Source organism: Orcinus orca, chromosome 14 (genome assembly GCF_937001465.1).
Source record: "Orcinus orca chromosome 14, mOrcOrc1.1, whole genome shotgun sequence".
Lineage (NCBI taxonomy): Eukaryota > Metazoa > Chordata > Mammalia > Artiodactyla > Delphinidae > Orcinus > Orcinus orca.
In genome coordinates this window covers 87920661-87940550 of record NC_064572.1, presented here as the reverse complement: position 1 = coordinate 87940550, position 19890 = coordinate 87920661, and the positions used below count along the sequence as shown (strand labels likewise).

Sequence of the window (19890 nt, the reverse complement as noted above, 5' to 3'; positions counted from 1 at the left end):
TTGTGTATAAGCTCTTCCTTTTCCCCCAAATTCATGGGACGAGGAGGTGACCACATATTCACAACTAGGTGTTTTGGTAATTGAAGCAGCACAGCGGTGGCCCCAGCCATTTACATGGACTGAAAGCTTTCCTGGGGGGGAAGAGCCCCTGTGCAGCACCCTGCGTGGCGCAGGACGGACGCCCTTGGGTAGAGTTGGGTGGACGTGCAGTCAGGGCTCACCTCCCCGCGCTGCCTCCAGTGTCTCGGCTGCCGTCCCTCTGTGAAAGGGTCTGGTGACCCACAGGCTGTCATTAGTGTGAGACCCAGGAGTGAGACCGAGGCCTGGCCACTGCTTAGGGTCCGTCCCCTGCCCTGCCACACGGCCCCTCTGAGGCCAGAGCAGGCGACCTTCTCTGGAAAAGCCCCGTATGAGGAGTCCTCACAGTGTGAACGTGACAAGAGGGGTGAAGTGAAGCCGGCCAGTGTGCGGGAACCAGCAGTTTTATCGTAAATTCCTACAGTTCTAAATGGTAAAGAGAAAACGCAGCATGGAAGAGCTCATGGGGGCCCCTGGGAGGTGTGGCCTCAGCATTCTCTGTCCCTGTAGAACAGGCCCGCGGTAGAGTGTGCTGGATCTAGGCTTCCAGAACCACCCCTGTGCCCCGCGGAGCCCACCAGCAGGCCCTCTTGCCCAGCAGAGACCTCTGGCGCTGCAGAGCCTGGCAGCATGTCCTGCAGCCCACCTCGCCCACCTGGCCTTTGACTTCACCCCGGCTCCAGAATCGTCCCTTCTGTCCCGCCCAACCCGCCTCCTTTTGGGCCCTGCAGCCTGCAAAGGATGAGGGAGACGACGTTTTGGTAAAACTTTCTTAATTGGCTTTTTTATGATTATAAAAATAATACTTGTTCATGTAGAATAAAATAGAGAAAGGAAAACAAAACCCCTCACCCTGCATTGCCACCCTTGGCCTGCTGGCGGGCCACCCTCCGGATGTGGACTTCTTTTTTACTTCTGAGTGTTTTGTAGTGAACATGCTCCCACATCATTGTAGGAAAACGTCGTTTTAAAAGGTGGCACGGTACCCCACCTGGGGACAAGCAGGCCATTGTTTTGATGGCTCTGACACTAGCTGTGCCCTTTGGTGGGGAAGGGCTGGCTTTAAAGTCCGTAGGCAAGTTTGCAGGGAGCCTGTCTGTCTCTGCCGGGATGTAAGGGGATGTGACAGGCAGGAAGCAGGCCCACTGCCCGGAGACCCTGCACAGGGACCACCTCTCCCTGCCACACCAATTTGTCCACACCACAGGTACGAAAACAGACTAGCGACACGCAAAACCTGCACAGATTCCACGAAACGGGGTTTTGACACACCCATGACGGCATGAAATGTGATTATCCCTTTAAGGTGCTTCGTCTTTCTCTTCTTGTCAAAAGAGGAGGAACACTCTGAGGAAACAGACCAGGCACTTGCGTATGTGTATTAGATATACATATACATGAATATCCATCCATTAAATTTTCCATTTCTTCTTAATCATGATCTGTCATTGTTTGCTTTTTGTGTAGGGACAAAAATATCAACACATACGTTTTATCATTTTACCAAATAAGTTTATAATGGTTTCTAAACCTTGGAACAAATTACAAAACTCTCAGAAAATTCAAAAGCATGGTAAATGGTTATCGAAGACTTATTAACATCACTTGAACTGTTTTGCCTGCTTTTAAAATAGTTTATTTTCACATTTGTTTTTAACGCATTTCAAAATGATACCTCAAATTCACACTTACTAAAGAAAAATTTTAATTTTAGATAAGTTGAAATGAAATATAAATATAAAAGTCAGGGAGCTTCCCTGGTGGCACAGTGGTTAAGAATCTGCGCTCCCAACGCAAGGGACACAGGTTCAAGCCCTGGTCTGGGAAGATCCCACATGCCGTGGAGCAACTAAGCCCGTGCACCACAACTGCTGAGCCCGGGAGCCACGACTACTGAAGCCCACGTGCCTAGAGCCCATGCTCCGAAACAAAGAGAAGCCACCACAATGAGAAGCCCACGTGTCGCAACGAGGAGTAGCCCCCGCCCATTGCAACTAGAGAGAAACGTGCGCAGCGACAAAGACCCAACACAGCCAAAAATTAATAAATAAAATAAATTTATAAATAAATAAATAAAAGTCAGGGACTTCCCTGGTGGCGCAGTGGATAAGGCTGCACGCTCCCAATGCAGGGGGCCCAGGTTCAATTCCTGGTTGGGGAACTAGATCCCACATGCGTGCCACAACTAAGGAGCTGGTGAGCTGAAACTAAGGAGCCCGGGAGCTGCAACTAAGGAGCCCGCCTGCCGCAACTAAGACCTGGTGCAACCAAATAAAATAAATATTTTTTTAAAAAGTCATCTATAATCCCTATGCAAAGGTAACTAATGTTTACTTTTCAGCGTGTATCCTTATAAATCTTTTTCTGTGTGGACACGCACATCTGTAGGCCTGTACTTTTGATGTTAACATCATGTACATCTTCTCATGTCAGCAAGTGTGTATTAGGTTGTCATTCTAAAGGGCAGCATCAGGAGTTCCCTGGTGGTTTAGTGGTTAGGATTCAGCACTTTCACTGCTGAGGGCCCAGGTTCAATCCCTGGTGGGGGAACTGAGATCCTAAAAGCCGCACGGCATGGCCAAAAAAAAAAGAGGGCTGCATAGTATTCCATTGACTGAAAATACACAGTGCATTTGCCCACTTTCTGTCTAATGTGCATGTAGGTTCTTTGCATTCATTCATTCATTCTTTCTTTCTTTCATCTACTTGCTATCACAAAAATTGCTGGATAAATATTCTTACATATACTTTTTTTTTTAAATTTATTTTTGGCTGTGTTGGGTCTTTGTTGCTGTGCGTGGGCTTTTCTCTAGTTGCGGCGAGCGGGGGCTACTCTTTGTTGCGGTGCACAGGCTTCTCATTGCGGTGGATTCTCTTGTTGCAGAGCATGGGCTCTAGGCCCGTGGGCTTCAGTAGTTGTGGCACATAGGCTCAGTAGTTGTGGCACGTGGGCTCAGTAGTTGTGGCTCGCGGGCTCTAGAGCGCAAGCTCAGTAGTTGTGGCGCACGGGCTTAGTTGCTCTGTGGCATGTGGGATCTTCCTGGACCAGGGCTCGAAACCGTGTCCCCTGCATTGGCAGGTGGATTTGTAACCACTGCACCACCAGGGAAGTCCTACACATACATTTTTATAAAGTTTTTCAATTATATTCATAAGAGAAGATTCTAGAGGTTGTATTGCTAGGTCAGTGGGTGCACTGGTCTTCTGTCCTCTGGAAAGGTGGTCCCATGTCCCTTCCCTTTCACCAACACCGAATAGAACCCACTCTTATTTTTTCTTTTTAACTTAGCACGTCTTAAACACACACAAAAGTAGGCAGAAGAAATAGTACAAGGACCCCCTTTAGCTTTTGACCTGCTCCAACAAGGGTCACCACGGCCAGTCCTGCCCAACTCCTCTCCCCCTCCCTGTGTACTGGAAGCAGATCCCAGACATAATATTAGTTCAACTATAATTATTTCAGTCTGTCTTCCCAAACAGACAAAGTGAAAAGCATAACCACAATACAATTTTCAGCCCTCAAACAAAATTTACAATAATTCCTTATACTATGAAATCTCTCTGTAGTCTTTGGTCAAATTCCTACATGCCTCTTCGATTTCACAGGTGATTGTTTTTATTTTGTTTGGTTTTTCATGACTTGTTTGAGTTGGATGCAGGACGCAGACAGGGTCCACGCACCTGAGTGGCTGATCTGTCCTGAGTCTCTGATCACGGGTCCCCCACCTCCTGTCCCCACTTGCAGTGTATTTTCAGGAAACTATTCGTAGAGTTTGTGCTGAGATGTTGCTAATTGCATCTCCCGTGTTCTACCTACTTCTCTGACCTCTGTACTTCCTATAAATTGATGTTGATCCAGAAGCTTAATCAGATTCAATTTTGATTTTTTGGCAAAAGTTCCTTTTTGATCCCTGCCAATCTGACCTTTGCACCAAGTTCGTGGTCTTAATGCGCGGGTCCTGCGTTGCGTTTCTGACACGTGTCATCGGCCACGTGAGTGTCCTTTCTGAATGTCCCATCTTTGGCCATTTTCCTGTTGGGGTGCATGTCATGGTCGTTTATTTTTAGGAGTTAAATAATAAGTCTGTTTTCCTCTCATCTGTTACATGTATTTTTTTCCCCATTTACAATTTTTCACATTCTTTTCAGTGAGGTCTACAGAGTCCTTTGCTGGAAGTTTTTAGCTGTCGTATCTGTTGGCCTCTTTTTAGCCTGTTTCTCTTCTTGGAACCATTCGAGAAAGGCCTTCCTTTCCCCCGGATTACATACATTATATGAACTGATATGTAAGTTATGCATCGACATTTTTCATGATTCTGATTTCATTTTGAACACATAGAACTTTGCTTTAGCTACAAAGTTTGGGGACATAAAGGGTGATATATCTAACTTTTCTTTTCCCCAAATATTAACCAGTTATTCTAACCACATCTTTCTGCACCGATTATAAATCCCACTTCTATACGTGGGATTGCTTCTGTACTTCCTCTTCTGTTCTTTGATCTTTCTCATCTGGTGGCTGTTACACCACCTGTGCGTGTGGGATGTGTATGTGCGTGGGGGGGGGCCTTTTTGTTAAAGTATAACACATGAGCAGAAAAGGGAAGAAAAGGAGTGTCCAGGCCCAGCGCACACGCTTGTGTGGACGGCTGATGCGGCACCTCCCCCTGGTATTTGTCAGATGCTCCCGGTTCTCCTCACGTGCTCGTTCTTCCAGATCAACTTCAGGATCGTTTTGTCAAAATATCAAAAGTAAAAACCACATGAAGTATTTATTGGATTTGTGCTGAATTTACCGATTAATTGTGGGATAAGCGGTGACTTTACACTGTTGTGACTTGTCACCGGAGACACAGCACACTTTGCTCTGATAATACTTCTTCCGTGTGCAGCTAAGTTTCCTTCTTTCCCCTCATTTTTGGTTTTTGTTTTGTTAGTATCAGTCTTACACTTTAAGCTCAGTCCTAGATAATCTTTTTTCCATTACATTTTCTGATTATAACTGTTATACCAGATCATTTCCCGAAATTTTGCTGCTTAAAACTCAAACAGTTTTCTGGTGCATTTTTTCCCCAAAAGCAAAGGGAAGGAAGCTGCCCTTTAGAGAGCAACACTGTATGTCAGATGTTGTACTGAATTATCAATTTTAACCCTCAAAAAACCCTTTGGGGGGAGAATTATCCTCACTGTACTTATAAGGATAGAGGATCAGTGAGACCAGGTCAGTTATCCACGGCCAGGCCACGGGTCCAAACCAGGCTCCTTGGACCCCAGCATCTGCCCCTCCAGACCTGCCCGCTCTCCTCAAGGCGCTCCTGGATCCTGGGGGCGGGAGGGGCTGCTTAAAAAGCAGAGTCCCCGGGTCTGGGGGAGGGGCTCCCAGGAGGTGCCCCAGGAGGTGCCGTTGACCACACTCTGAGAACCAGCATGTCCCCGAGTCACTTAGGACCCTGTGACATGGGGCCTTCGTGGAGGTGCAGGCAGTCCCCGGGCTCCAGTGTGGAAGGTGTTTCCATTTTCCTGGAATAACTGGACAGCCTAGGAAGTCCCTAGTCTCGGTGTCCAGCACCTGCAGTGGTGACGTCTGATGGGTCGGGGGCCCGGGGCTCCTGCCGCTTCCTCACTCCAACCCAGCGCCTCGGTTTCCTGCCTGTGAAATAGCAACCACGGTGCCCCCTTTGTAATAAGCTGCAGCGGGGCCGATGCGGTGATGTACTTGAGGTGCTAGAACGGGGTCCACTGGCATGGGGCCTTTGAGCCACCCAGCCCAGTGTGCAGGGTCACAGGCAGCCTCGACAGAGGAGGTTAAAGCGGGCTCTCTCTGCCCCTGACACGGACCCTGTTGTGAAGCCCCCTCCCTTGCCATCAGAGCCGCATGGCGAGTACCATCCCAGACCTCATCACCACGGCCCGCGGCCCCGGAGCTCATGATAGTATTCTTCATTTTTGTGCTTATTTTAGAGAGCCTTTAGGAACTTCCGGCCCATCAGTTACTTACAGAATGCGTGCTTATTTGGTGAGGATTCCTGGGCGTCCGCCTCCCATGATCACTGTCACTTCTGCACCCGGTGGGAAGGCAGGGCTGTCTAATGCAAACAGCAGGGCTCAGAGCGGGAGTGGGGACAGAACTTCTGTTGGGGAGGACGGAAAAGTTCCGGACATGAATGGGGGGTGATGGTTACACAACAATATGAATGTACCGAATGCCGATGCAGTGTACACTTAGAAATGGTTATAATGGTAAGTTCTTTGCCGTGTATTTCACCAGAACAAAAAATCAAGACTTGCAGTGACTCAGTCCTTCCCTTTCTTTTTTGTTGGCTGCAGCACGCAGCACGCGGGATTCTAGTTCCCCGACCAGGGATCAAACCCAAGCCCCCTGCAGTGGAAGCACAAGTCTTAACCACTGGACCGCCAGGGAAGTCCCACCGCTTCCCTTTCTTTTCCTTGCTTCCTGTAAGTCACCGGCTGTGGACAACCCAAATCCAACCACTCATTTTCCACTTCTTCCTCTTCCTCCAGTCACTGGAAACCCTGGGATAATTCAGGAACTCAGACAAGGCCCCCTGCCCTGGATTCTTTGGGAAAATGGTCACGCAGAGCTGGGGATGACCCTTCAGTCCCCAGTTTGGGGACACAGCCTGGACAAGCGTTTGGATGGAGTCCATTCCTCTGGGCCACGCTCAGGTGTCCTGGAGGAGTTGTTGGCGCTGCTGGGCCTCCCGCCGTAATTGCTGGAGGGCAGAGGCTGTGGACGGTGACGCATGTGGCGACTGTCATTTAGTCAGTGCTGCAGGGGAGGGTCACAGACAGCGGCACCCGCATGGATCGTGGCCTTTCCCTCCATTGCACGCAGGGACAGCCGAGCTGGGCAAGAAAAGAAAGGAGGATGAGGAGAGAGAATCCTCCTCTGTTTGAAGCTTGAGCTGTACAGTAAATTTCTGCTCAGAGCCTTGCTCAGCCACCTGACATCTTTCACCTGGGACCCACCTACCCCACAGCTTCTGTGGAGTAGAAGTAACCATCTGTCTCAAGAACTCAGCAATAATCCCTCCAGATGACCTTCCAATGGGGGCAGGTCAGTGTCAGGCTCAAAATCAGGTTCCTTAGTTTCCAGTCGCTCTAAGGGCAAATATCTTGGTGTGGGTCCAGGATGGCATGTCAGTTTGATCTACAGGGCCGGCTCCGAGCAGTTGGAAGGCTGGGTGGTCCAGTAAAGAGAGGCTGTGTGCCTCCCATGGCCGGTGACGGTAACTGGTTCCCACGGTGACTGGTGGGGACAATGCAGAATGTGGGTTTGCGTCTCCTGGCTCTCATGGACTCATCCGGGGTTTCTGTCTGACCATCCCTTTCCTATGCTGTGTTTTGGGGCCTACATCTCCTTATAGAGTCATCGTGACAGTTGTTGGCCACCTGAGGTGAAACGCCGGTGTGCATGTAGTGTGGTAACTGCTCGGCGTGTGGCAACTGCTACTTCTGCACCCATGTGTGGTTCTCCAGGTGCTCTCCTTGGTCCGCAAGAAGCACTCCCACTTCTTGACTCATGGTAAGGGTGAGAGCCAGAGGCTTTGGAGGCCTGGGGGCAGCCCTTCCTTCTGGAACGAGAGCCCAAGCCCTTCCAGTGGCCTGCTCAGGTCAGCAAGGGCTAATTGAGCTTTAACTAAATCCATAATGACTTTTTAGCCCCAATTCAGGACAAAACAATATTCCTTTACGGACATCTAAATTTACTTAGGTGAAAATAATTACACTAATCCAAACTTAAATCATGTTTAGTTATGACCTTTATTAAGAATAAAATTATAAGATGTAACTGTCAACCACAAATGTATATGACATTTAAAGTGATCTTTTTGGTCGGTCTTCAGGTGAGGCCCACTTACTCATGTGTCAGGAAAGCCAGTTGAATGAGGATCTAAATCTCTTAAATTTTCCGAACATTCTTGACATGCCGCTTCATAATTAATTTGAATTAGCAGAAGAAATTTAACCTCAGGGGTCATAAATGCTTTTTCCAATCCCTAAAAGTTGCCGATCATCAAAAATGTCCTGTGGCCATTTGTGTGTCATCTTTGGAGAAATGGCTATTCAAGTCCTTAGTCCCTTTAAAAAATGAGTTATTTGGTTTCTTGCTATTGAGTTATAGGAGTTTCTTACATATTTTAGAAATTAACCTTTTATCAGATATATGGTTTGCAAATGTTTTCTTCCATCCCATAGGTTGCCTTTTTACTTTGTTGATTGTTTCCTTTGCTGTGCAGAAGGTTTTTAGTGCGATGTAGTCCAGCTTGTCTATTTTTGCTTTTGTTGCCTATGCTTTTGGTGTTACATCATGTCATTGCTGAGATCAACGTTATGAAGCTTTTCCTCTACATTTTCTTCTAGAAGTTTTACAGTTTCAGATCTTTAATCCATTTTGAGTTGATTTGTATGTATAGTATGAGATAAAGGTCCAGTTTCATTATTTTGTGTGTGGATATCCAATTTTCCCAGCACCATCTGTGGAAGAGACTATCTTTTCCTCATTGTGTATTCTTGGCACCCTTGTTGAAGATCACTTGACCATATATGCATGGATTTACTTCTGAGCCCTTTATTCTGTTCCATTGGTCTATATGTCCATCTTTATACCGTTAACATACTTTTTTGATTACTATAGCTTTACAGTATATTTTGAAATCAGGACGTATGATGCCTTCAACAGGCATATGAAGAGATGCTCAACATCCCTAATCATTATAGAGATGCAAATCAAAACCACATTGAGACAGCATCTCGCTCCCGTTAGGATGGCTGTTGCCAAAAAAGCAAAAGATAAGTGTTCGTGAAGGTGTGGAGAAGTCGGAACCCTTGTCCACTCTTGGGAGGAATGCAAAGTGGTACAGCTGTTATGGAAAATAGTATCATGGAGGTTCATCAGAAAATTAAAAATAGAACCACCAGATAGATGATCCAGCAATTCCACTTCTGGGAATATAGTCAAAGGAATCGAAATCAGGATCTTGAAGTGATATTAGCACTCCCATGGTCATTGCAGCACTATTCACAATAGCCAAGATACGGAAACTATCTAAATGGCCGTTGACTGATAAATGGATAAAGAAAATGTGGTGTATGCATACCATGGAATATTATTCAGCCTTTAAAAAGAAGGAAATCCTACATTATGTGAAAACATGGATGAACCTGGAGGACATTATGCTAAGTGAAATAAGCCATTCAGAGAAGAATAAATATTGCATGATTTCACTTATGTGGGGAATCTAAAAGAGTCAGACTCAAAGAAGCAAGGGACAGAACCCTAGTTGCCAGGCTGGGGGAGGGGCACACAGGGGGGTGTTGCTGGGTGGGTGGAGTTTCAGATGAGCAGGGAAACTAAGCTCTGGTGCTCTGCTTCACAACAGAGTGCCTGTGTCAGCAAACCGTGTGTGTTGCACACTTGAAAACCCGAGAGGCTGGATCCTGTGTTAAGTGTTCTTACCACAGTAAAGTTAGAAAGACCGCGGTGGCACTTGGGAGGGAGGGCTGCACTTACTCTTGGACTTTGCACTTGGGTTCGAATGCTGCCCCTCCCCGCAGAGGGTCGTCGCTGAAGGGCCTCTCCTCCCCCTCCCCGTGGTCAGCAGTTTCTCCTCCGACCAGAGCAGGAGGAGACTTTGCACAAAGCCTCTTTGTCCCTCCAGATGGTTCCACTTATGCCGCGGTTTCACTGGCGTCCGGGGTAATTGACAGATGCGCTCAAGACCCCGTGTCCGCAAGTCCAGGCTCTGGAGCAGCCCACGCTGGCTGCTGTGCCCACCCGGACTGCAGAGTATCCCACAGCCGGCCAGCTGTCCCTCCGTTGTCAAGTTCGATACCAGCACCCTGACACAGGTGGACGCGGTCCAGTGAGGGCCCTACGTGCTCTGGGCCCTATTCTGGGAAACGCCACCTCAGACACAGAGGCACAGAGGCTTGTCCCAGAAGATCTGACTCTGTCCCCAGAAACCATGTGAGCAGCAGTGATGGGCCCAGCAGATTACAGAGGTCCTGGGGCAGCTGAGCTTTGCTTACATCCTCTCGAGCTCCGCGTCACTCTTAGGAAGTGTGGGTCTTAACAAAAAAGACGTCCTGACACAACTGGTATAAATGCGTAAGGTGGCCCATTGTACCCTCAGTGTGGCATTCAGATTTGGTGTTTCTTTGCCGCTTTTATGAAATGAATTCACAGGACTCTGTCTTATGTGAGGTAGAAAATGTCATGTAGATTTTCACATTTCTTTTAGAAATCTTACATGTTAAAGTCTTATTGTGATTACACCTTATTTTCTCTTCCAGCTTGCCTGGATTTTGTGGATTAGTGATGCTTATATGTCATGGATGATGCCAGGTCCCTGTGCTATTGTCCCCCGTCCAGGCACGCTGGCTCGGCCGTCAGCTGCCGGCCCAGGGCGCCCCTCCATCCCTGTCTACCCGGCCCCCCTCCCAGAGCCCTGAGGGAGGCTGGCCTTGGAGGGCAAGGGTGCGAGGTTTTCTCGGGCCCGAGTGGAGTCGAGGACGGTGCTTCACTCGGCGGTGCCCCAGAGCTGGGCAGGGTTCCCTGGCACCCAGGGGGGTTCCGTGAATATTCACAGAGTCGATTGGAACCAATTTTTAATGAACTTCAGGAGCCCAGCCACCACAAGGCCAGCAGCGTGCTCAGCCAGCGGGGCTGGGGGCGGCCCACCGAGGACCCTCGGCTCGTGGTCCTGCTGCCACATCCTGCAGGGCTCCGACCTCGCAGCCACGTCCACCATCTGCCTCCCGCTGCAGACCCTGCCCTCAGCCCTAAGTGTCACCCGTGTTGCCGGTGATTCTCTCCTGGGTAGAAAAGCCACGCGTGTGCGCCGCAGGTAGGCTGAAAAGAGAACACGTGGCGATGAGGTTAAAATCACTCAGTGTATCTCCGAGGGATAGTCCCTTTCTAAATGTGACAGGATTTCCTCGTTCTCTGCTTTGATTCCCAACAATGTGCAACAGAATTTCTTGAGGTTTTCATTTAACATTTTAAATGTTTCCCCCGACTTTCTAACTCTAAATGAGAAGAACTCCAAGTCTAAACCCCAGGCGCAGCCTCCCAGGAGTGGAAGCGGCACTTACTCCACGTGGCTTCAGGAGGAGTTGTCACTTTGGCAGCAAACCCTACGAACAAAATGACCGTAAAGTCGGACACCACCTTGGTGGCCGCGAGCAAGCCGGGCCGCCTCGGCAGCTTCCCAGCCCAGGACCCACCCCAGCCCCCGAGTGGAGAGGCCTGGACCTGCCTGCCCGGTGTCTTAGAGAGTCGCTGTCCTGCCCGGATGACACACTGTGCCCCGGGAAGGCACCGTGTGGAGCTCGGATTCTAACATGAAGACCGAGCCCAGCGGAGGAAAGGGGACCCGCCCGAGCTGGACCTCCTACCCGCCAGGTGGCATGGTCATCCTCCCCAGTCTCAGAGGTGGGAGTGTCCAAGCCCTGCCCGGCACCAGGACGCCTGCTCATCCCCCATCCCCTCGGCCGCGTGATTTCCCCAAGCGTTGGGATCAAACACGTGAAGGATGAGTGAGCGAGCCCAAGCCCGACCTCGTACCCACCCTGGCCACCCTCGGGGACACACCTGGGACAGTGCTGAGGGCTGAAGCCCCCCAGTTCCAGGGGCCTCACTGTATGTTCCAGGGCCTCTGCAGTAGTAATAAAGTCTATTAAGAACATGTCTCCCCAGCTCTCTGTTTCATTCATGAGCTTCCTCTGTGATGCACAGCTTGTGCACGGTCTGTGAGAAAATTCGCTGAACTGCCGGGACCTGTGTACCTGTGGGGGTAGTGGGTGGCCCTCAGGGCCTGAAGCCGACTGAGGTCCCTGCAGGCCTCACCTCCCCTGGGCCCCCTGGGTCTGGAACAGCAGCCAAACCCACTCACCCTGAGTCCTGAGTTGGGGGCCCACAACGCTGTCCCAAAGCCCCATGGTGGCCCCAGAAGTGGGTACTGGGGACCTAGTCTGTCCAGCCAAGCCATGGGCCACGTCGGTGACCGGGGAGGAGGAGGGTGCAGGGAGTGCTGGACCCGGGCGGGGAAAGCGGGTGCCTGCCCACCTGGCCAGTGGGAGGGGCGCCCAGAGAGCCAGGCTCCACCCTCAGGCTTAGCGGGTAGGACCGGGGCGAGGATGCAGCCAGACCAGCCTTTACTGCCCCGCTGTCCCACAGCTTCTAGAGGGAGCCGGGCAGGCCAGTGCCAAGCCCATCTGTGATGAGCCACAGAGAAGGAGGTAGAAGACAGATTCGTCACCAAAGCAGAGGACCACTGTCCGGGAGCCAGGCTGCCGGATGCGAGCGTGAGCTTTTTCTCTGGGCTTCTAGGGCACGGAGATGGTCTGCTGTATAGACTGCTGGCCCAAAGAAAGGAGGCACACCTGTCCTTTAGGAGAAACTGTGTTACTTCCCTGGAGCTGATTCAGAAGGAACACTTCCAGTGGATCTTTATGTAAATGACATTGGCGGACGGAGGGGAACATCCCTGAGTTGGGGCACCGGTGGGATGTATTGAATCTGGAAACGTGAGGAAGCGTGTCTCCGGGGCCAGGTTGGTGTGGCCGTGGTGTTGCCGATCTCAGCTGAGGCAGGGACAGGAGTTGGAGGAAGTGGGCGGTGCCCCTCCCCCGCATGCCTCCCCCACCCCCTCCCAGCTTCCTGGGATCCACTGGCTTTGTAACGGGGGAGGCTGGAAGCCTGGAGTGTGGGTTTCTGGGTTACTCACCGAAGGGAGATCCGGGCACTTCAGAAAGCCCTGCCGGCTGCAAAGCTGTGGGCGCTGCTGAGGCATTAAGGCAGCCCCCGGGAAGGGCAGCGCTGCTGGAGGCCCCGGGTCTCCCGCATTGTCCAGGCTGTTTCCCCATCAGGCATCCAGCCTTGAACAAGAGCCTCCAGTGTCCTGTGGCAACACTCAGGATGAGAGAGAATGAGCACATTACCTTTATCACCCAGGCAGTAGCAAGACGCTAACGAGATAACGTTTGTGAGCAGTTCTGGTGTGTGGCCAGTACTTCTCCAGCGTGTCCTCTGATGGACGCTTGGTCCCCACAATGACGCACATCCCAGCTCCATCCCCACTTTACAGATGAGAACGTCAAGTCCAGAGAAGCTACAGAAGGTACGTGTGTATCATCTGAGGTCCATGGTGGGTTGAGTGGCTGCTCTTGGAGCCCACCTGGATATCAGCGGGAGTCCGGGTCACCCTCAAGGTGGTGATGTGACAAACCAGGTGACCCTTGTAGGTGGAAGACCCACCTGGATAAGAATGTGCATGCCTTTCCTTGCAATTGAAAAGTTTTATTGCCTGTTGTTTAGAATGCAGAGCAAGTGTGCACAGGTGTACACACACACACACACCCCTGAGATGTGATTCACACTGCCCACCGACCCACCAGGGAAAGGTAAGGGGACTCCCCGTGGGAGGCAGAACAGGCCCCACCCCGGGGAGATCTAATGACCCACATGGTACAGAGGACCTTTGATTAAATGAACCTCTCATCCTTTGTTTAAGGCTCCTGACGGATTGGAGCAGGTTTAGGTGCCGCCGGCGGCCTTGCTGCCCGGGAAGCACGCCCAGGCCATCGCAGGGGCGGCTGGCAGCAGGCGCCGTCCGTGACTTATAGGGAGATGGCAGCTTTACATATTTAAAAGGAGCATGGCCGGCTTCCTATCTGAAGTATGTTTCCCCAGAGAGACCACCACCATTTGATCTATTTTTGATTAAAATGTAAAAATTAAAAATTAAATCAAATGGTAGTATAACTCCTTGGGGAAAACACACTTCGGTTATGAAGTATTCCCTACAGTAACCTTGAGACTCTTATGGCAGCATTGTCTCATTTGTAGGTGGTATCTTTATGTCACACGTAATTAAAATAAATTGCGGTGAAAACCACCAAACGCCTGCCTTCGGATGTACGGCCTGCAGGCTGGGCCCCTGGGGCAGGTCCTGGTCGGGGAGATGCCAAGCAGAGGGGCAGACGGGGCTGCCCAGCCAGCACGGGACCCAAGGGTGCCCACTCCGGCCCCTCCCCTTCCAAAGCCCCTGGTGCAGTCTCATCTGGCCCGTGTCAGATGAAGGATCACACCCTCTCTTCTCAATCAGCCAAAGCACAATCATGTACCATCACCAAATAACGGATGCTGCCCCAGAAACCAAAGCAGGTGCAATTGGATTTCCTAGGAAAATGTGCTTTGCAGAATCTAATCTACAACTGATTGGTATCAAACTACTTTATCAGCCTGCCTGGGAATACGGGAGAGCATTGGATAGGTTCAGGGGACGGTCACCTCGCAGACGAGATGCCGGCGTTTGCCTCGGCGATCCCCGCTGCTGACGGACACGAGCCACGCCGCATGCGGGGTGTGACTGGACATGCCGTGGCCGCCTAATCAGACTTTCTTGTCTGCATTCATTTTTTGAAGCCTCTGCTTCAAATGAACATTCCCCAGAAGAAAAACGTTTCTGGAATAAAGGTCTTAACGCAGCTCGCAGCCATGCTCTGCCGTGGTTTCTACGTGAGCCGTGCCGGGCCCGAAGGGCTGCAGAAGTGCTGCGTCCCACGTCAGAGGGCACGAGGGCTGTCGCTGTCGTTGGCGCACAGGGTGCAGGCTCGTGCCGCTTTACTTACCTACTAGTGTCAGACGCTTGGCACGTGTAGATTTCCCTTTCTGTTCTCAGATGTTCTGGCAGCACAGCCTGGCTCACTGGAAGCAAGTCCCGATTGTCGGGATTTGGGAAGGCAGTCACATGATGAGCATGGGCTGGGCGGGCTCCGTCTCACGTCTTCCTCCCTGATGCCCACTGATGCCTCCTCCTGGGGCATATGTGTGCAAGTGTTTGTATGAATGTGCGTGTCCACACATGGGCGTGTGTGTACGTGTATGCGTGTGTATGCACGTGTGTGTGTGGAGGTTATTAAAATTACACACAAAACTCCTGCAACTTTCATTTTCACTTAACACTGTGTCCTGAGCGTCCTTCCTGTAAATATAACTCATCAGCACAGATCTGGCTCGTTGTTTTAAGAGCCATGTGTTATTACATTGAATATATGAACAATAATTCATGTTGCTGGTATCCTCTTGATAGACACTTGGGTTGCTCTTGAATTTTTGCTACAGCCAAAAATGCTAAAACTTGTAAGTTTAAAAATGCAAGTCAAAAAAAAAAATGCAAGTCAAATCTGTTAGATATTTTACAATCAATTTGGCAAGAAGTTTTAAAAAGCATAACACTTGGTGCTGGTGAGGATGTTGGAAAATAGGCACTCAGTCACTGTTGGTAGCAATCAAAAGTGTTACCATCATTTTGGAAGACCATTTGGCACAATCTTTTAACGTGTCAAATGCCCCTGCTCTTTGCTCAATTCGTCACCCTCCTAAGAATCGATTCTGTCCACAGATTTATGCCCAACGCTGCGTTCTGAGCCTATGGAAGGGACCACCGTCTTCTTTCCCTTTTGGGGTCAAACGTCCTATGTGGGGACGGTGACACCTGTCAGGGCCCCTGGAGATTTAGGTTTGTTGAAGCCACCAGTACTCCGGATGTCTGGTCTCAGACACAGCGTTCAAAGTGGAACAGATTTCCCCAACTCTGCCCTCCGGTGGCGGGAAGGAGGCGATAGCGTTTCGGATGGCGCAGCACCCCGCATCCACCCTAGGAGGCCTCACAGAGGTCCGGGTGGGGCATGGGTCCTGACCAGGATGCAAGCGTCCCCTTGCATGGTGGCTTGTGTCCAGCAGTGGTGCCTTGGACAAAGAGGCTGTGCAGTTTCCCCCAGGCCCCCATGGCCATCAGGGCCCCCTCTCGCTGGGCCTCCAGCTCCACTCCTGTGGTCTCTTCTTCTCCTGCCCTTTTGAGTAAGGGGCTTTACCAAGGGAGGCAGGCAGGGTGGGCCAGGCCAGGAGAGAATCACCGAGGACGCTCGTTGCTGCCTTATTTCCAGTGAGGGGAAAGAATTTGAGGCCAGTACAGAGTTGATATCCATGAACCAAACGGCCCACTTCCTGAGATGTTTTGCAAAAGGAGCCTTGACGTGGCCTTCGCCTTGGAGAGACCCAAACGCTCACATGGTCCTTGCACCGCAGGGACAAGCAGATGTATGACACAGTCATGGTAGCTCTTTGTGGACTGCCTGGCACAGGTTACCTGGCACAGGGGTGCCTTTAGCCCAAAAGGGGTTGGGGACTGGGGGTGCAGGGACCCGGGCATTCCCTTAAAGAGGCGGCCCCCAGACTCAGACTGGTCGAACACCAGCCCCTTGTGTCCCCACCGATGTGTCCACTGTCACCCGCACCCATCCTGGAGCACCCTGACTGGCTAAGTTGTTGAGAGATTGGAGCCTCCAGGCCTCCTGCTGACAGTGGAGCCACTTCCCCATACGAGTCAGTTTCTTATCCCAAGCTCTCCACCATCGATGCCGTGCGACTTGCTGCGTCTCTGAATGGATCATGCCCATTGGCTCCCTGGGGACAGCAAACTGATGGTAGCCTTCCTTAAAGGCATCCAGAGTGCCTTGGGGAAGGCCACGGACCCAAACAAAACTGTATGAAAAGCCTCGAGGTTTCCTGGAGGTGAAAGACATCCTTATCATCCACGGTGTATGGATGAGGAAACAGGCCCGGGTTGCGAGCTGACTTCCAGGGTCACCCGGATGGGACAGAGCAGCACGGAGCTGGGTTTCTGGCTGCCAGGGTGACCAACTGTCCTGGTTTGTCCGCTACCGAGGGTTTCCTGGGACACAGGACTCTCAGTGTTAACAGGGACGTTCCAGGGAAACCAGCCCCAGTTGGTCACTCTATGCAACATCTCCCAAGCGCCTCCCTGGGTGCTCCCTGCCAGCGGGGGCCCTGTCCCCATGCCCTGCTCCTCGCCCTGAGCTCAGAGCCCCCAGTTCAGCACTTCTTTCTGGGCTGCCGTCTCTGCTTCCTCCCTTCGTTGAGGCCTGGAATGGAATAGCATACACAGTCGGTGCTCAGTAGTTGTGCTCTGAGCCACACTGGACTGACTGTAGGTAGGGTGTACAGATAATAATCGGGGACAGCCCAGTCCCAAATTCAGGGGCTGGGCAGTCCAAAGCCAAGGCAGGCATTGTTCTGCCAGGCTGGGGATGGGGAGGGCACCGTCCAGGCAGCTGGACCCTGCTGTCCCATCGTTTAAATTGAGCAAACTAATTAACAAAATAATCCCCCCAGATCATTTCCCTCCCAGGCTTCCTGTGTGTGTCCAGCGGCAAAGTCTGGAGGCGCGGTCACACAGGCTAAGGTGGACCTTAGCAGCGGCTGTGGGGACCACCCTGGTCGGGGCCGACACCTGTGCAGGAGCCGGCAGCCAGGGGACAAGATGCTCCCGGAGGACACCAAGCATGAGGGAGCGGCCGCGACAGGAATCGCGGGCCAGGGGGCTTTTCTGCACCCGCCGTTCTCTAATGAACGTGTTTCTCTTCTGATGAATGACATGCCGCTGAAGACGCATTCCTCCTAAACAAATGAGAAGTTCAGAACCAGAAACTTCAGTCTGTGGCAGGAACAGGACCCCTGTTCCCCACTGGCAGGGACACCTCAGGGCCCAGGCCCTTCCTCTCTGCCTGGACCTGCTGGGAGCCGGCGCCGGTGTTTCTTCCTGTCATGAAAGAATTAAAGACAACATCTTGGGTGGGAAGCAATTGCGGAGGGTGGAAGTTTCTGGCTAGGCAAATAAACTGGATTCAAGTATATTACAGCCCTAATCTTTCCTGCCTCTCTCCAGACGCTCTCCGTACATGGAAAAATGAGAATGTATTCGCAGACAAAGCGTGACCTGAGGGAGAAGGCCGCCGGAACCTGGATTTTCAATAACATAAGACAATAAAGCTTAGACTTCTAACCTGCTGCAATATGGCTGAAGTATAAAGAGCTTAGCTGCTAATAAAAGGGAAGGGGTTTTCCCTCCTATCTGCAGATCCGGACCCCCCAGAAGGACACTTCACAAAGATCATAATGGGTTAGCCGGGATCACACAGACACGGGGCCCCTTGTTGACTGATTGTCTGACAGTTGTCACCTATGTGTCTGATATTACTAAGTCCCGTGTTGATTTCCTTGGGGTATTTTTGTCCCTTTAATTGCATATCTTCCTGTTGTGACCCTACACGGGGCAACATGTTGGGCTAGAGTTACCTGATGGCAGGTGCACATGCACTGTGCATGGCACCTCCTCGCTGGGGTGGGACTTGGCAGCGGCCACCCCACGGGGAGGGCAGGCTCTTAGGACGCAGGACAGAGCCGATCGCTTCCTCCTGGGAGGTCAAGCACCCAGACTCCTTGTGCAAAAAGGAGCTGGTGAAATTCAGGAGTGTGAGCGATCCTCCTCTGAATTGGTTTATCAGGCACTTTACCCGCAGATTAATGGGTTGCCAAGCTGTTCCCCAGGCAGCGTAATTGAGGCAAATTGCATGAATACACTGCATCAATATGACTGCATGAGTCAAGCTGGGGGAAGGCAGCAGTGCTTGGTTAAAAATGTTCTTTGCCATGTAAAATGAGCCAGCAAGGGAGCTGTGCAGAACTGCAACGCCAGCAGCCTTTCTGCCTGTCCGTCCCCTCCCTCCCCTCCACCATCTCCACCCAGACTTCCAGGTGGCTCAGGGCTGGTCCAGGCTGGCCCATGGCTCAGGGCTGTGCCGTGCTCTTCAATATCATCTGCACTTTAACGTGACATTGAAGCCAAGTTTTCCAAAACATTCCAATTCTGTTCATTCCAGGTGTCACATCTTCCCTCCAGCTACACCTCGGAAGAGCCAACCCCATTGCGTAGAGGACACATCTCTAGAAGCTTTCATTTCCGCAGCAGTCCCTGAGGTGGGCCGTGTAGCCAGGCCGTCCTCTGGGAACTCAGACACTGTACAGTGATTCACACCCATGTGGAGCCACGTCACTTCTCGCTCGGGTCGTCAGATACAGACCGTGGAGACGTTGGATGCTCACAACAGCACACAGCCGGAAGGCAGCTGCCGATGGGTGAGGAGCCCTCCTCTCAGGTGAGGGCTTTTAGAAATGCTCCGGCCCTGGTGCTGGGGGCCTGAGGAGAGAGCTGCCTGCCTCTGGGTCAGGCTGTTGGTGCTGCCAGGAGGCAATTCTGAGCCACAGACAGAGCCCACAGAACTATCTGGACCCCTCTGTCCAACATGGGCTCTGCCCCAGTTGGTACTTTTGGTACTGTGTTGGGAGGTCCTGAGGTGTGTGGTGGTGCCCACGACCTACTGGGCTTGGAGGACCAGAGCCCAAGACCCAAAATGGGCTCCCAGTTAGACAGGCTGATGTGGGAAGTGGGCACCAGATGTGCCACTCAGTAGCTCCATGACTGCGTCCTCCAGAGCCTTAGTTTCCTCATCATAATATAAGGATAACATGGGTGCCACTGGGTGGATCAACTGAATTAATTACAGTCTTTTAAGAGAGGGCAGTCCTTAGCCTTTGAAGGGCAGTGTTATGAGATGAATTGTTTCCTTCTCAAACTTCATATATTGAAGTCCTAGCTGCCGGTAACTCAGAATGTGACTCTATTTGGAGAAAGAGTCTTTAAAGGTATTTAAGGTTAAAATGAGGTTATTAGGGTGGGTCCCAATCCAATATGACTGTTGTCCTCATAGGAAGAGGAGATTAAGACACAGACACACACAGAGGGAAAAGACAGACACACAGGGAGAAGACAGCCATCTACAGGCCGAGGAGAGAGACCTCAGAAAGAAACCAAACCTGCTGACACCTTACTTTTGGACTTCCAGCCTCTAGGACCGTGAGAA

General features: G+C 51.2%; 1 protein-coding gene across 3 annotated transcripts in view; it reads left to right on the top strand.

Moving 5' to 3' along the window:
• Positions 1 to 19890, top strand: part of C14H10orf143 (chromosome 14 C10orf143 homolog) — a 108730-nt gene that overhangs the window by 41159 nt on the left and 47681 nt on the right. The window contains exon 4 of one of the 3 annotated variants that reach the window (XM_033420708.2): positions 10396 to 11755. The exons of the other annotated variants lie outside the window; for them this stretch is intronic. Coding sequence (XP_033276599.1) covers positions 10396 to 10554 — 159 coding nt within the window. The 3' untranslated portion in view covers positions 10555 to 11755. Of the gene's footprint in view, positions 1 to 10395; positions 11756 to 19890 lie in introns of those variants that run through there. 3 annotated transcript variants of the gene reach the window in all.